Raw genomic sequence first — 16,530 nt, 5'->3', positions numbered from 1 at the left:
AGTCCGACCAGAAACCCCATTTAGCTAGTGAAATGGTCAGTGGGCTGCCTCATTGCAGGCAACTTACGTGCATGAGCAAACTGAACATGATACTGAGCTGTTGTCACCCCTCCATCTCCCACCTGTTGGATCTCTAATGGACCAACAAAATGCCCCCCAAAAAAAAACAAAAGATTGTGTCAAGAGATTACAGAATACAAGGTTAGTTTATTTTAACTTGACAAGTCAATATAATGGCTCAGTTGAAAGCAGTCTTTGAGGCATCTTCAGTGTTCTAGTACCTAAACAGAAAAAAAAGGAAAATCAGTATCTGAAAACTTAAATCATGTGATTGCTGAGTTAAATACATACCCTGCCCATTGCACCTCTGGATTTGAGCCAAGTCCATAGCCATTCCCAATGTTGTTACCATAAACTCCAGAGGTGCCGCGTCTGGAAGAAGTTAAAGTTGGCCAGATTAGTCACTGATTCTGCCAATCTTCCTACTGGAAATGCAGCATGATCACAGCTTACCCATTTGGAGCCATTTGGGGAGTGACTTCTTGGGCAAAAGTTGGATAATTATTGTAGCGTGGCTGCTCAGAAACCTGGAACTGCTGGGGTGAATAACTGATCCAAGGCTGCTGGGGCTGGTAGTTGGGCTGCTGAGGCTGCTTGGGCACCTGCGCCCTCTGTGGCTGCTGGCGCTGGTAGCGGGGCTGCTGGGTCCGGTAGCGGGGCTGCTGGGGCACCTGCGGTCTCTGGGGCTGCTGGCGCTGGTAGCGGGGCTGCTGGGGCACCTGCGGTCTCTGGGGCTGCTGGCGCTGGTAGCGGGGCTGCTGGGGCACCTGCGGTCTCTGGGGCTGCTGGCGCTGGTAGCGGGGCCGGTAGCGTGGCCGGTAGCTAGGCTGCTGCTTGGCCGGGTAGCTAGGCTGCTGGGGAACCTGGGGCCGCTTGGCCGGGTAGCTAGGCTGCTGGGGCACCTGGGGAACCTGGGGAACCTGGGGCCGCTTGGCCGGGTAGCTAGGCTGCTGGGGCACCTGGGGAACCTGGGGAACCTGGGGCCGCTTGGCCGGGTAGCTAGGCTGCTGGGGCACCTGGGGCACCTGGGGAACCTGGGGCCGCTTGGCCGGGTAGCTAGGCTGCTGGGGCACCTGGGGCACCTGGGGCCGCTTGGCCGGGTAGCTAGGCTGCTGGGGCACCTGGGGCACCTGGGGCCGCTTGGCCGGGTAGCTAGGCTGCTGGGGCACCTGGGGGTAGCTAGGCTGCTGGGGCACCTGCAGCTGCTGCAGTGCCTGGGGCACCTGCGGCCGCTTGGCCGGGTAGCTAGGCTGCTGGGGCACCTGCGGCCGCTTGGCCGGGTAGCTAGGCTGCTGGGGCACCTGCGGCTGCTGCAGTGCCTGGGGAACCTGCGGCCGCTTGGCCGGGTAGCTAGGCTGCTGGGGAACCTGCGGCCGCTTGGCCGGGTAGCTAGGCTGCTGGGGAACCTGCGGCCGCTTGGCCGGGTAGCTAGGCTGCTGGGGAACCTGCGGCCGCTTGGCCGGGTAGCTAGGCTGCTGGGGAACCTGCGGCCGCTTGGCCGGGTAGCTAGGCTGCTGGGGGTAGCTAGGGTAGCTAGGCTGCTGGGGAACCTGGGGCCGCTTGGCCGGGTAGCCAGGCTGCTGGGGAACCTGTGGCTGCTGCAGTGCCTGGGGAACCTGCGGCCGCTTGGCCGGGTAGCTAGGCTGCTGGGGGTAGCTAGGGTAGCTAGGCTGCTGGGGAACCTGGGGCCGCTTGGCCGGGTAACTAGGCTGCTGGGGGTAGCTAGGGTAGCTAGGCTGCTGGGGAACCTGGGGCCGCTTGGCCGGGTAGCTAGGCTGCTGGGGAACCTGGGGCACCTGGGGCTGCTGCTGCGGAACCTGGGGCACCTGGGGCACCTGGGGCTGCTGCTGCGGAACCTGGGGCACCTGGGGCTGCTGCTGCGGAACCTGGGGCACCTGGGGCTGCTGCTGCGGAACCTGGGGAACCTGGGGCACCTGGGGCTGCTGCTGCGGAACCTGCTGCGGCTGCTGCAGTGGCTGCTGCAGCGGAACCTGGGGAACCTGCGGCTGCTGCTGCAGAACCTGGGGAACCTGCGGCTGCGGAACCTGGGGAACCTGCTGCTGCTGGGGAACCTGCAGCGGCTGCTGCGGAACCTGGGGAACCTGCAGCGGCTGCTGCTGCGGAACCTGGGGAACCTGCGGCTGCTGCTGCGGAACCTGGGGAACCTGCGGCTGCTGCTGCGGAACCTGCAGCGGCTGCTGCTGCTGAACCTGGGGAACCTGCGGCTGCTGCTGCGGAACCTGCAGCGGCTGCTGCTGCTGAACCTGGGGAACCTGCGGCTGCTGGGGAACCTGCAGCGGCTGCTGCTGCTGCTGCTGAACCTGGGGAACCTGCGGCTGCTGGGGAACCTGCAGCGGCTGCTGCTGAACCTGGGGAACCTGCGGCTGCTGGGGAACCTGCGGCTGCTGGGGAACCTGCGGCTGCTGGGGAACCTGCGGCTGCTGGGGAACCTGCGGCTGCTGGGGCAGGTAGCTAGTCACTGGAGGCTGCTGGGGCTGATAAACAGACTCTGCTACCTGTGGCGGTTGAGGGTAATACTGGATTTCTGGTACAGATTGGTAGTTTGGTTCCTGTGATTCAGCTTCAGGCTGGTAACGGTAGGTACTTGCCTCATTTGCATTTGAGGTCGAATCACCACCACCAATTGGCCCAGTGCTCCATGAAGATGTGTCTCCAGTGTTAACGCTATGTGAATCTGGTTGATAGCCTGTGACTGGCACATTATCTCCATACTTGTCAGTAGATCCAAGACTGTAAGCTGTTAAACAAATATTTTAGGTCCATGCATACAACCAATTAAGTAGTTTCACAACTTGACTAACTTACCATTTGTTTGATGTCTTCCAACAGCTAGCAAGGACAACACCAACCATCTGGACAAGACATCCTCAAGTTACTATGTGCTGTAATAATGAGTTGAGCAAACAAGTTAAAAAAAACAAACCTTAAAACTTACCTTAAGAGAAACCCCATGGCTCCAGCCACAGTTGTAGGCCAGTGAAGCAGTAAACTCAGTCAGCAAACTACACAACTGAACCAGTCTGAAAACAATAAGTGACTGAAGTAACACTGGAGCTCTTTATAAGCTGTCCCCTCTTACCTTGCTGATTAACTGGACACAGGTGTGTGTAGTTAACTGACAGGAGAGGTCCACTGCATCATAGGAAAAATGCTAGCTGAGAGGCTTTTTGCATTTTATTTCTTGACTATGGGAATCTAGATGTGTCCTCCTCATAGTCCAACAGCCCAACCAAGTAGATATGTGAGTACAAGTATCTGGTCAGCTTCATCATTATGTGTTATTTCAGGCACTTAACATGATGGATCTTAACTTGAATAAACTTAAAATATATAACAAAATATGAATTTAGTAAATATCCAGAAGCAAGCAGAATAAACTCCGATCATAAAACTTCATCAACAGTAAAGTAATGCTTGACTGAGTACAGGGAAATGGAACTTTCTGCTGGACTTCACTGATAAACACACACATGCATAATTAATCAGACAGATATTTGTTATCTGGTTGTTAAACCTTTAAATTTTATTTAAAATTGGATTCTCAAAGATACTTCAATTTCATGATTATATTTGGTGGACATTTAATGAATCAAACGGAGGAAGGATGAACATAATGATGACCGATCATAATTCCAGATTAGCATATTTTGTAATGTTAAATGTGTGTATTTAAAATTAAGATAAAATAAGCCTTTATTGATCCCCAGAGGAGAAATTCAGATGTTGCAGCAGCACAAGATAAATAAATAAATAAAAATTAGAGGTATATATAACAATAGAAGTTAAAAACTATACAAGAGCAATTGTAGCAATCACAGCAGGAAACAGTGACAGTGGTGTGTATGTATATATATATTATGTATATATATATTATATATATATATATATATATTATATATAATGTTATATTATATTTTTATGAACGACATTGTCAAAACCAAACATAAACATAAAACTCGGATGAGTTTTTGTCAGCACTTTTAATTGTAAATACAGTTTTTTATTAATACTATCAGAAGAACTACACTTCCCGTCAGCCGTCACATTACGCAATGCAAACACTATTTCCTGGAAGGATATTTCAAAATAAGAGCAATTTAGTAAATTGTTCGCCGTCGCCGCTGAGATCGACCGAAAATCTAAAATCCGGCTTTTATTTTGAAATCAAGGTCATTCCTCCGTGTTTCGTCGATCCCTGGCGGAGCCACCGAACACTTGGATCCGGGGAGTGTAACCCCGAATGAACGGTAGGCTTAAAGCAGGTACACTCCGCCGCGATGAGGCTCCGTTTGGCCGGAGCCGTGCTGATGTCGGCGGCCGCCTACTACGTCTACCTGCCGTTACCGAGCGGCGTGAGCGAGCCGTGGAAGCTGATGCTGCTGGACGCGCTGTTCCGGAGCTTCATGCAGGCGGTGAGAGCTGAAGGATGCGCCCACAGGAGAGCAGAGGAGGACAGGTTGATGTGAGGGGAGGCAGAGAGCCGTCAGGGACAGAAAACAAGAGACTACACAACAAAAACTGAGTGTTGCAGAATAACCGAGTAAAGACACAAGAATATCTGTAAAATACTGAAAACAATGGCATAAAACAGGATAGTTCACAGGTGGCATGTAGTAGCACACCGTAACAGCAATATCGGCACAGCATAGGTATTTGTAGGATATCATAAGGTGGCACAGAGAAGGGATATATAACACAGTTTGATATTACAGATAAGAACATTTTGAAATCATTAAATTCAGCATATTTAACACAACAACATACCACAGTAAAACTCAGTATTCAGAGTTGTTGCTATTACACAACTGAACAGACTAGAATACTGTAACATACTAACAGAATACTACATACTATAATGTACTATACTACACTTTAATAGAAAATAATAGAATAGAATACAACACAACAGGGCTGGGAATTAACGGAGACAGTATAATAAAAGATATATATATATATATATATATATATATATACATTAATGTCCAGTGAAAACTGCATCAGTTGAATGATTAAGGCCAAAGAAAACTCTCTGATTTGAAGCTAAATAAGCTGTTTAAAAACACGCTGGATTATCTGAATAATGCGTTATCACAAAGCATGTGAGGTATGCTCGAACTAAACAGAACAGACTGAAGGGTGTTGCGGTCGCAGGTACTCGACTGAGCCCACAGGTGCAAGGTGCAACAAGATGATGACCTTTGACCCTGCTGCTGAACGCCCTTTAACCTGTCTGATACAGCGTGTGACACACGTAACAGAGCTGCGTAACGTGTATATGTTTTAACTTTAAGCTGCTTTCAACAGCAGCTCCAAGTCTTATAATCGTATGCGTCATGCAGTGCAACAGGTTTTCACACCCCGCTCTTTCTTTCCCTGCAGCACTGCTGGGTGTGTTTCCTCCCCACCTCATTCTAATGTGTTTAACGTGTGTTTAACGTGATTTTAACGTGATGGCAGGGAGCAGCTCCAGAGACAGATCGCCTCTAGATACAAGTCGAAGGTTTTAGGGTAAAACCAGGAAAGTAACTCAATTATCTGCTACTTTATACTTCTACTCCACTACTTTTATTTATTAACTTTTATTTGATTTCACTTTGCAGATTCAGATAATACAAAACATGTCAACAGATAAATTAGGATATAATAGTATAGATTAAGATCAATTATGATTATTGATCCCTGGTATTTTAAGTATGTTTTGATGCTAATACCTTTGTACTTTTAGTAAGTAAGAATTTGAATGCAGGACTTAAGTACAAGATCTGAGTACTCAAGTTGCTTTGACAGCCGAAGACTTCTTTTCTGTCAGTAAAGTTTTGATGTCGGTGTCTGCAGGAGTCAGAACTGTGTCCTCTCAGGTGTAGGAAACTCATGTAGTAACGGTTTGTATTTCCAGAGTGACGTGGCTCACGCGCTGGGTGTGTGCCATCGGGTCCACCTGCTGAACCAGGTGGTGTCCTGGGTGGAGGTGATCGAGGCTCGCTCCTGCCCCGCCGTTCACGTCACTGACTCAACCCTGGGCGGCGTGCCCGCCCGAGTCTTCCAGCCGACGGGGGGGAAGCAGCTGAAGAGGGGGGTCCTGTATTTCCACGGTGGAGGATGGGCTCTTGGCAGCGGCCGTGAGTTGATTTTAAAACTCTTGACAGCTGCAGAAAAAGAGGATTGTTGTTTATGTTTTGATTTTCCAGCATCAACTGTGAGTCTGATAAAAAAATAAATAAATAAAGGAGAAAACAAAAGTCAGCATTCTGCGTTAACACGCTTCACTGTGGAACATGATGTAAGACTGTTTACATGATGTCAGTGTCGCTCACCGAGTCCACCTGCTTCACAGGGATGCGATCATACGACCGTCTTTGTCGGAAAATGGCGGAGGACCTGGACTCCGTGGTCATGTCTGTCGAGTAAGTTCTGTCACGTTACAGCAAATCATCGAGTTTAGAAGACAGAAACGTTGGAATGAGGCTGCTAGTTGTTGATGTGTTGCTGATTATCTCCATGATTGATGTCAGCAAGTTTATCATGTGATGCTATATTACTGCATTCACCTTACACTACACACTGTATCCCATACTATATTATGTTAATATGTTATACTGCTTTATTACATTATATATAATATTTCTATGTTAATACAGACAAACATTAAGTATCATTACTTAATCATATTATATATTAGTCTGGTGTACACTTCTTACATATATTAGACTTGCTGACTCGTATAGTTTCTATGTTTCACTTTTATTCTTATTTTAGTTTTATATACATCTTATTATTTATTTTTCACTTTCTCTGTGTATCTGGACATATTTCTGCTGCTGTTGCAACAGCTGAATTTCCCGTCTGGGCATCAATAAAGGCTCATCTTATCTTATCTTAGCTGATGAAGGCCATGAGACGTGGCTGAAAGTTAGTGTGCCTTTTTGAGTTTGATGAAAACGTTGAAAATCTGAATTTAGAAATGAAAAATGTAATTTTATGAATTACTTCAATGGGGTCTGGCAGTCTAGCTTATTTTCATTTTGTCACTTTTTATCATAATAACTTCATATCATATTACATCCATTTGCATCAGAATTAAAATGCTTGGAAACGTTCTGTTTAAATACATTTAAACCAACGAGTTCCTCAAAAACAAACCCTGCTGCACCACCGCCGTCCTGTTATGTAATAGAAATATTTTTGTCTTCCTATGATGTCCTGTTGCTATAGTTACCGTCTTGCTCCTGAGGCGGTGTTCCCAGATCAGTACCACGATGCGTTAGCGGCGTCACGGGCTTTCCTGTCCTCTCAGGTTTTAGAGCGCTACGGCATCGACCCAGAGAGGGTGTGTGTGTCTGGAGACAGCGCCGGGGGAAACCTGGCCGCCGCTGTGGCACAGGAGGTATGAAAACAAACACATAACACACACATTTCTTTTTAAATTCTTCATCTAAAAGCATAAGAGGCTCAGCGTCCTGCAGTTTCTCCTCCCCGGTGCTAAATAAGCCACTCAGCTAGCTCATGGGCGGGTAGTACTGATACCCAGATGAAAGCAAACGGCAGCTCAGCCCGGTTTAATCAGCTGTTACAGTGCAGACGAGGGAAGCTCTCAGGAGAGGCTGGGATGTGGGTTAGTTCTGCCAGAAACTGCTAGCACTCTTAGTTTGGGAGTATTAGTGAAAAATGGTGTTCCAGAGGCGTTTTACACCCTCTCAGCAAGACAGGTGATGAAACAAAGGAAGCTAAAAGGCACTATGTGTTGAATTTTAAACATGTTTTACTTTGGCGTCCCCTGAGAAGAGTTAAATACACACTGTGGCACTCAACAGTGCACGTTGCAACCCTCCCTTCATCGATCCAAAGGACACTGAGATGAATTTGCTGAAAGAAACACAGAAAAAAAAGCAGACGTACATCAAAAGAATAATTTAAAAGATGCTGCAATCACATAAAAAGTGGCCTTAAGATGTTAAATATTGATATTTCAGTTGATATTGGCCCTCAGACTCATCTCAGCTGGACTGTAGTCTAAAACCTGACTGTGTCCACAGCTCGGCTCAGATGACGGTCTGACAGTGAAGTTCAAGGTCCAGGCGTTGATCTACCCGGTGCTGCAGGCGCTGGACTTCTACACCCCGTCCTACCAGCAGAACCGGGCCGTGCCCATCCTCTACAGGCCTGTCATGGCTCGTTTCTGGCTGCAGTACCTGGGCGCCGACTCCTCCCTGGAGCCCCTCCTGCTCGCTAACAACCACAGCTCCCTGGACCAGCCGGCCATCAGCGCCGACACCCGCTCCAAGCTGGACTGGACCGCTTTGCTCCCGGCTGAACGCAGGAGGCACTTCCGGCCGGTTGTCAAAGAAACGGGATCGCCGGGGGTGATGGGTGAGGTGCCGGAGCTGATGGACGTGAGGGCTGCACCGCTGCTGGCGGAGCAGGGGGTTCTGGGTAGGACGCCTAAAGCGTACGTGATGACCTGTGAGTTTGACGTGCTGAGGGATGACGGGTTGATGTACGCCAGGCGCCTGCAGGACGCCGGCGTCACGGTGACCAGTGATCACTACGAGGACGGTTTTCACGGCTGCATGGTGTTTGCCTTCCTGCCATTGATGTCTAGTGTTGGACAGAGGAGCATGAACAACTACATCAACTGGCTGGACCAGAATCTGTAGACAATCAAAGAGCTCCAGACCCTTTCCACCCAGGATTTGTAGAAATTGTTTGTGGCACCAAAGATGTCCTGGAGCAGAAAGTCTGGTACTTCAGAGAACTCTTTGTTGGATCTGCGGAGAGGAGACATGTCTTTGGTTATCAGAAATGTAATCCATGTGGGGGCGAAAAGGACTGCTAGTTAAAAAATCTGATCAGTAGATTGGATCTGTATCCGTCAGCAGCAACGTGTCCCGAACAAAACAACAAACTAAAGACGAAAACATCCGCCGCTTCGGATCAGAGCGTCTGCGTAATAAGTCAAATTTAAAAACATGGAAACCAACAAATCAACTCAAAGGCTCATGATGTTCTTGCTTTTTACCAACGTGTACGTGTTGACAAGCAGCTGCAACGTGAACACATAATCCTGCATATTTAGTGTGATTCAAAGATGTATCCACTAGGGGGCGAGTCAGGGCCGAACCCTCCCTGACAGACACCAGAAAACCTTTACTTGAGAACTTCTGATTTTGCAGTAAACATAACTAAATGTATAGAAGTGTTGATGTTAAGACCACGTCAGACTTTCATCTTGTGGACGTGCGGCGATTATTTCTCAAACTTTAAAAGCAGGTTCGTCAACGCAGCGTAGCCGAGGAATCTCTCGAGTCAAGTGGATCACAAAGCGTCATCACTGAACCCTGAAACCAAAACATTTCCATTCAAATGAAACCAAAGAAAGTGACGCTTCCACACTTAAATCCAATGCAACCTTGTGGAGAATGACAGAATACTTAAGGCTCGTTATTTCCAAAAGAAACAGAATCCAGGAGTTCACGTAAAGGCTGCGAGGCGTCGTTGACTGTTCCTCTGCAGAATGAAACATCATTAACATCCAAGTATTACTGATGTAAATAGATAGACTTTTTTTTTGTTTGGATTTTCCTAAAATGTTATTTTTAAACACCGAGATCCTTACAAATCAGAAATGTCACAGATCAAATCACGAAACAAACTGCATCAGAGGTGTCCGGTCATACTGCCCGTTACAAAACATCAAGACGCCAGCCAGCGTGTCTGAGTTGAGAATCCTCAGTGGCCATTTTAGTGTATTTTGGAATATAATAAACAGCTGAAATGTGTTTTTAAAACATCAAAGATACAAAGGTTTGGGTGAAAATTGCAGCTCATTCACGTTTTGTTTCTGTTATCATTCTCTGATCCGTCCTCGTTTACTGTAAACTGAAGCAGGAAAACATCCAACAACATCTGGGGAAAGAAAATCTTATTAAAAAATCTATTAAAACTGCTCCTTTAAAAAAAAAAATAAAAAAACGAACTCCAGTATCTTTCTGTAAAAACTGGAAATGATGAGCCTTCAGTTTTCTGCTAATCTGACCGGTTTTAGAGGTCAAAGTCACTCAGAAGTTATCTTCAGCTTTTATTCTTTTATGATGCACTGAGACACTGAAACTGCTCACACACACACACACACACACACACACTGTAACCTTGTCTGGCCTGCTGTGTGTGTGTGTGTGTGTGTGTGTGTGTGTGTGTGTGTGTGTGTGTGGTAAAAGTATGCCAGAGTTCACATCTGTCTATACTCACTGGATTGTGCAATATTGTATGTTTGAAAGTATCCCTCACACTGCAGTGCAGGGCCAATGCAATGATGATGATGATGATGATGATAGCTGTGAAATGTATGCGAGAATTACTGTATCACCACGAGAGAAGAGGTCCCAAATGGACTATCATGTACCCCCCCCCCCTCCCTCGCGGCTGCTGGCCCAAAACGAATACGATGAAGCGACGACAGCGAGCGTCAGACGGACCCGGCTTTGGCTTGTGGGGTCTTTGGAGCCTCCCATCATTCAGAAACAACAAACGAAACACCGGCTATCAGGGGGCCGTGAAACCACTCCAGACAGTTTATTCCGAACATGTGGATTTCTGTGAGCAAATTCCAGACGCGCACATTTTGTACACTTTCTAGTGAAAAGTGAAATATAAAGACGAGAGGACTGAGGGGACTGTGGAGGAAGACTTTTGAATGTTTCTAAGTGCTGTCATTTAACGTGAAATTATGCATTATATAGTTTAATACTGTAGAAATAAGGTTTTAACATAAGTACGGTTGTGCAACAGATCGTTGCAGCCGAGCAAATATACAAAACTGGCCCCAGATGTACTCCTGCAGCGCTAATAAATCCCATAAAGTAGCTGTTTTATTGGCTTCTGTGACAAGTCTAGTGTACGTAGGGAGCAGGATCTCAATATTTCTTTATGTTTTTTTTTAAATACTGTACTGTACATGTGTTATACTGTGGGGGTCAGTGCTTATGGACTGTACTGTGACTACGAGGACACGAGGTGCTGCAGACGATGTGCAGCAGCGCCTGTAGAGGGCGTCCTCTGGGGGCCATGTTGGAGGTTTTACCAGAGCACTTGATAGAAGACTAGAGCTGAGAGCGAGACAGATTATTGAGTTACAACAAGCTAAATGAAATATGTAAAGTGCCACAGCATCTAACATCTAAACCCATTAAACATCCGAACAAATGATTCACAAAGAAAACATCTGTATTAATGAAACTGTGCTGCTTTGTAAAAAAAACATCTTAATTCTTCTGCAAATTGAACCATGTTTTATTTTCTTTTTGCCCTTAAAAAATCTAAATGTATCACACGATTAGTTAGTTAATTGATGAACTGAAGTAAATCATTCTAAAATGCAAAGAACAGATATTTGCCTGATAAATGAGAATATTGTTCTGTAGGCGGGAAACTTTCCCGCTGTTTTTATGTAGTTTTGTTCACGTAGTTAACTTCCTGTTTCTGTGTAACTAACTGTGAAGCAGAGCTCATTCGGTTCACCAGCTGACCTCCAAAATGGCACCAGATGTGGTGGTTTGGTGATTCGAGACGCGTCGAACTTGTAATCACAGAAACTGAATTCCTCTTTGCTGTAATTACTAATCGATAACTGTGATGTGAAAGAGTTTAATAGTTCCGAGGGTCGGCTGCTGTATCTGAACACAACGTGTTACTGTTTTTGTGATTTTATTTATGAAAAACAAAATATTTTAATGACACATTGAGATGCGTTTGTTTCTTGTTCTGCGTAAAATCACCGTTCACACTTTTCTCTTTTAAGAAATAAACTGAAGTTAATATCTCTAATAAACAGTCTGTATGTGTATTTTGTGAAAATCTAATAACCAATATAGTTATTAGCTATTAGGTTATGGTTTATTAAGTCGTTAGTTATTACAGATGTTAGAAATTGAGTAATCCCTTCATAAATATAGCTTATTATGTTATCAATAGCCTATATTTTATTTATTAGTAATAATAGGCAAAAATATGTTGTGTTTCCTTTAAAAATATATAAATATCGCACAGTTATTAGTTATGATTATTATTAGTCATCATGGGTATCAAATATATAGTATTTCTACTAAAAACACTGTTATTAGTTACTAAATCATAGTTTGGTTATAAGTTATTAGTTATGGTTATCTTTATGGGTAACAATAGTTATTAATTATTACGTTGTACTTTAAAAGTGAATTATACTTATTCATTATTACAGATATGACAAATATTGCATATCCATTTAAAAACAGCTATTATTTATTCATTTATAGTTTATTATGTCACTATCTATAAGTATTAGTTATTAAAGATATTAAAAATAGTTCTTATTTTATAAACATAATCATTATTCAATTATTATCGTTTACTCAGTTGTTAATTCCCTTTGGTATTATAAATACAGTAATCCTTTAAATATATGCTCTTTTTATAGATTATACGTGTCATCAAATATTTTTTAGGAGTTTTTTATGGGTCGATATTTCAGAATAAAGGTCTGACACAGGAGATGGCGCCAAATCCTCCACCTGGACACCAGCCTCCCGCAGATAAATCAGCTGTTATAAATAAGTGTGGATATCGTTTATCACATGAATCGTGTGTCTTTTATTCTAGTTTTTATCTCAGATTTATGAACACCATAAACCTTAATGGTTTTTCTGTGATGGATTTACATGTCAATACTTTTTTAATCCCTGGATTCAGAGTTTGAGCCCTTTGTTTAGATTTATGAACGTGATCTGACGTCCTGCGATATTGGAAAGTAATAAAAGCACGTTCAGAGCGAAAGACTTCAGCCAGACTTTCTCCATCTGTCATCCTGGTGAAAAAAGAAAACTCCTCAACTTGGTTTCCTCACCTCTCGCTGGATATCAAAGAAACCAGTTTGGCCTTGTCTTTCTGTCTTTCTTCGCCCTCCACTTCTTCCACACAAACACTCGTCCTTCAAGTCAAAGCCTGCAGAGAAACAGAAACCCATCAGATGTTTGCGTGACAGAATGCAACATGCCTGTCAGATCATGTGATCAGAAATGGCAGCGGAGAGGTGAGCAGGAACACGCTTCTCCTGACAGACAGGTTTGTGTTGTGTTTACGTGCCATCAGCAGCTGAACCTGCATCATCAGACCTGCATCTGGAGCGCCACCGGGCACGCTCAGTGTCTGTCTGCTCACATCTAACACACTTGATTAGTGTGCGTTCAATTGCCCATCAGGACTTGATTACCCCAAAAACTGTGTGTGTGTGTGTGTGTGTGTGTGTGTGTGTGTGGGTGGTAGATCAGTGAAGCAACAGTCAGCCTGCAACGCTGCAGCCTGCTGCCAAACAGGCCGCACCACTGAGAGCATGAGTATCCACTCAGCCATTGTTTTTTCCATAACCACTTAATCCCATTTAGAGTCACAGCAGAGCAGGGAGATTATCCCAGCATGCAATTTGTCCACAAATCAGAGGGTGGATCCTTTAAAGTCCGCAACTCAAGATGGGGAAAAAAGTCATAACAGCCAACAGAGTTTGAGAAATGCAGATTTCTTTTGTCTGAATTTAGAGGAAACGCCTGGTTAATCCTTTGCAGCCCCTTAAATGGTGCGTTCAGGGGTTCCTCTCCAACTCATACACTGTGTCCCAATTCCAGACTACATCCAAGCACTTGAGATTCTGAGTGTGTCGAGCGGAAAAAGACAAAATAAATATGTAAATCTTAACAGGCTTGATCTGATACAAAGGAAATGGAGGAGCTGCTCACAGCTGCAAAAAATTAAATTAAATTGAATTGTTAAACAGTTTCAGAAAGATCCAAGGAAACAAAAAAACAAGAAGTGCTAAATTATTGAGGGAAGAGTAAACGGTGTTTAGTTTGATTGATCGTTCACTGTCAGTATAAAATGGTGACGGTTTGTTTCTGGATCTGGAACGAAAAAGTAAATAATGACACAAAGTCCGCGTCGTGTTTCGTCGTTAGTTGAAAGTTGAGCTATAAATAACAAAATGACCTAACCGACACAGGTAGATCTCCACATAGGAGGTCTGCGTAGACTTGATGGCTCAGGTTCGGGGGTCACTAGCTCAATATCCGACCCCGCTCAGTCCAGAAGGGAATAAAAGTTCCTGCAGCTTTTCACAGTTCACACGTCAGACGTGACTGTGATAAAAACAGCTGCAGTGTGAACATATATTTAGTGCATGTATGTCTGTGTGTGTGACCCCGCGAAGGTCTGACTTCCTCCCTGCCCCCCCGGTGCTTCTCATTAATCACCGGCTGCCGAGATGATCATCATTTCTAGGGAAAACAGAGGCGCCGGGAGCGAAAACAAGCCGGCGAGAATGTGAAAGGAAAGCCGGAGCGGCGGGGAATTCATGAGGGAGAATGTTATCGCTGCGACTCAAGGTCATATTGTTCACTTCTTCCTGACAGGCAGCGAGAGAGACGGGAGTGTAAGGCAATTTGGAAAGAGGTGGAGTGGAGGGAGGGAGGGGGGGGGGGGGGGGGGGGGCGAGCGAGGGAGGGCGAGAGTGCAAAAAGGGAAAGAGAGGAGGGAGGGAGGGAGGACAGAGAAAGATTGGTAGGGAGGAAGAGAAAAACCACAATGTGGGCCTCAAACTGCACAAGGACACATTCTGTATGTTACACACACACACACACACACACACACTTTCACTACATGTCCAAAAGTATGTGGACACACGTGATTCCAACATCATGGTCATTAAGCTGCAGCTCTAACAGCCTCCACTCTTCTGGTTTCAGGCTTTCCAACAGATTTTACAACCTGGATGCGGCACAAGAGCATCGGTGAGGTCCAGCACTGATGGTGGGTGACCAGGTCTCAGGTCCAGCACTGATGGTGGGTGACCAGGTCTCAGGTCCAGCTCATCCCAAAGGCGTTGGGTGAGGTCGTGGAGAAGAAGACGCCCAGAGTTTTTTATGAACTGGACGACGTCTGCAGCACCGGCAGAGTTACATTTACAGTCCTGTAAGATACATTAAAGGGATCTCACTGATCTCAAAAAACCCAGAGTATAGCCACGTCTCTCAGTCCGAGATCTAACTAAAGCTGTACCAGAGTGAGAGTGTGAAGGTGGGGGGGCTAATGGTGTTCTTTTCCCTCCATGACACCTCCCGGGTCTCTAAACTAACGCATATATAGGCCAAACCAAAGAAGAACAGGCCAATCTCCCTAGAAATTATGTCCTTATTACATCCAGTGCCAACGTTCGGTACCAATTCAGGAAGCGGGGAAAAGAAAAACAAGCTGGGGGGGGGGGGGGGGGGGGGCGTGTAATGAGTCTGACTTCCGTGCAGAAGATCCAGGAGCTCAGATTGTACTGAACGTTAACTGTGTAACTGTAGTTGGTTTGCAATAACCAAAATTTTTCAAACCTAAACCATGCTGTAGTTGTCATGTGCAGATAAAGCCACACACACACACACACACACACTTAGACCATGACATACATCTACACTCACACACTTCCACACACATTTTAGTAATTGTATCTGGAGGGGGTCTCTCTCTCTCTCGGGAGTGGCAGCCTCCTCGATTTCTCTGAACTCTTGATTCCTGAAATGAAATGAAGCAGTGAACGAGTAGCCTCAACCATAGTGCCGTCACACACACACACACACACGTCAACATAAAAAAAACTGACAAAGGCAAGTAAAGCCAAAAAAAGTTTGGAAACTTTGGAAAGTCCCCAAAAGTTTCCTGCTTTCTCATTGGTCAGCTCTCTGGTTTCCGGCATGCCCATTGGCCGCCTCAGTTGTCCAACCTCTCCCATCGCGAGGCGTGTGTGTGTGAGTGGGAGTGTGTGTGTGGGAGTGTGTGTGTGTGTGTGTGTGTGTGGGAGTGTGTGTGTGGGAGTGTGTGTGTGTTTGGGCCAGATATCAGTGATATTGTTCAGCTCTGAGTACTGCGTTCTTTCTAATGGGAGGGATAAAATGAATGCAGTGTGTGTGTGTGTGTGTGTGTGTGTGTGTGTGTGTGTTAGCAGGGTGTTTATCTTGGCATGCACTCAGAGAGAGAGACTTAGATTTAGAGCATGTTAGTTTTCACAGTTTTAATAGATAATGTCTGCTCATATGAATAATCTTCTATTTCCACAAACATTAGAAAATATTATTCGACTGTTCACACATTTCTACCAAACATGTAATGTTTTACCTTGTGAGGACCAGCGGGGAGTCCCTATATTGTGACTAAACGTGACTAACACACAGATAAACACACACACGTATCCACCTGAAGCATGATGAAGTTCTTTGCCATTGATTTTGATTTATTGCTTCATAAGTTTCATTGCTTTGGCAAAACAAAAAACTCAGAGGGAGAAGTCTGAAGTCTCCTCGACTGCCAGCGCTCTACTGCATACCTACACATCATTAAACAAGGTCTTAAACTCCGCAAAAGAAAAACAACAACAGAAAGGAACACTGT

At 45.4% G+C, this 16,530-nt stretch overlaps 2 protein-coding genes and 1 long non-coding RNA gene across 3 annotated transcripts; 1 reads left to right on the top strand and 2 right to left on the bottom strand.

The window, feature by feature from the left end:
* Positions 1–274: 274 nt before the first annotated feature.
* LOC139304604 (uncharacterized) lies at positions 275–2,782 on the bottom strand. The gene is made up of 3 exons (XM_070928533.1): positions 2,666–2,782; positions 514–2,576; positions 275–281 (listed from the first exon to the last, which is right to left on the bottom strand). The coding sequence occupies exons 1-3, from the start codon at positions 2,780–2,782 to the stop codon at positions 275–277; spliced, it is 2,187 nt and encodes a 728-aa protein (XP_070784634.1).
* Positions 2,783–4,358: 1,576 nt separating this feature from the next.
* Positions 4,359–8,735, top strand: LOC139304209 (neutral cholesterol ester hydrolase 1-like). Its single transcript, XM_070928096.1, has 5 exons — positions 4,359–4,493; positions 5,978–6,200; positions 6,416–6,485; positions 7,294–7,465; positions 8,115–8,735. The coding sequence occupies exons 1-5, from the start codon at positions 4,359–4,361 to the stop codon at positions 8,733–8,735; spliced, it is 1,221 nt and encodes a 406-aa protein (XP_070784197.1).
* Positions 5,724–7,396, bottom strand: LOC139304210 (uncharacterized). The gene is made up of 3 exons (XR_011599070.1): positions 7,298–7,396; positions 6,396–6,492; positions 5,724–6,227 (listed from the first exon to the last, which is right to left on the bottom strand). It is a non-coding gene; the product is annotated as an uncharacterized lncRNA (long non-coding RNA).
* Positions 8,736–16,530: the final 7,795 nt, after the last annotated feature.

The sequence above is a fragment of the Enoplosus armatus genome, chromosome 21, assembly GCF_043641665.1.
Source record: "Enoplosus armatus isolate fEnoArm2 chromosome 21, fEnoArm2.hap1, whole genome shotgun sequence".
NCBI lineage: Eukaryota > Metazoa > Chordata > Actinopteri > Centrarchiformes > Enoplosidae > Enoplosus > Enoplosus armatus.
Note: the sequence above shows the minus strand (reverse complement) of the source record. Positions and strands in the feature narration are given on the sequence as shown.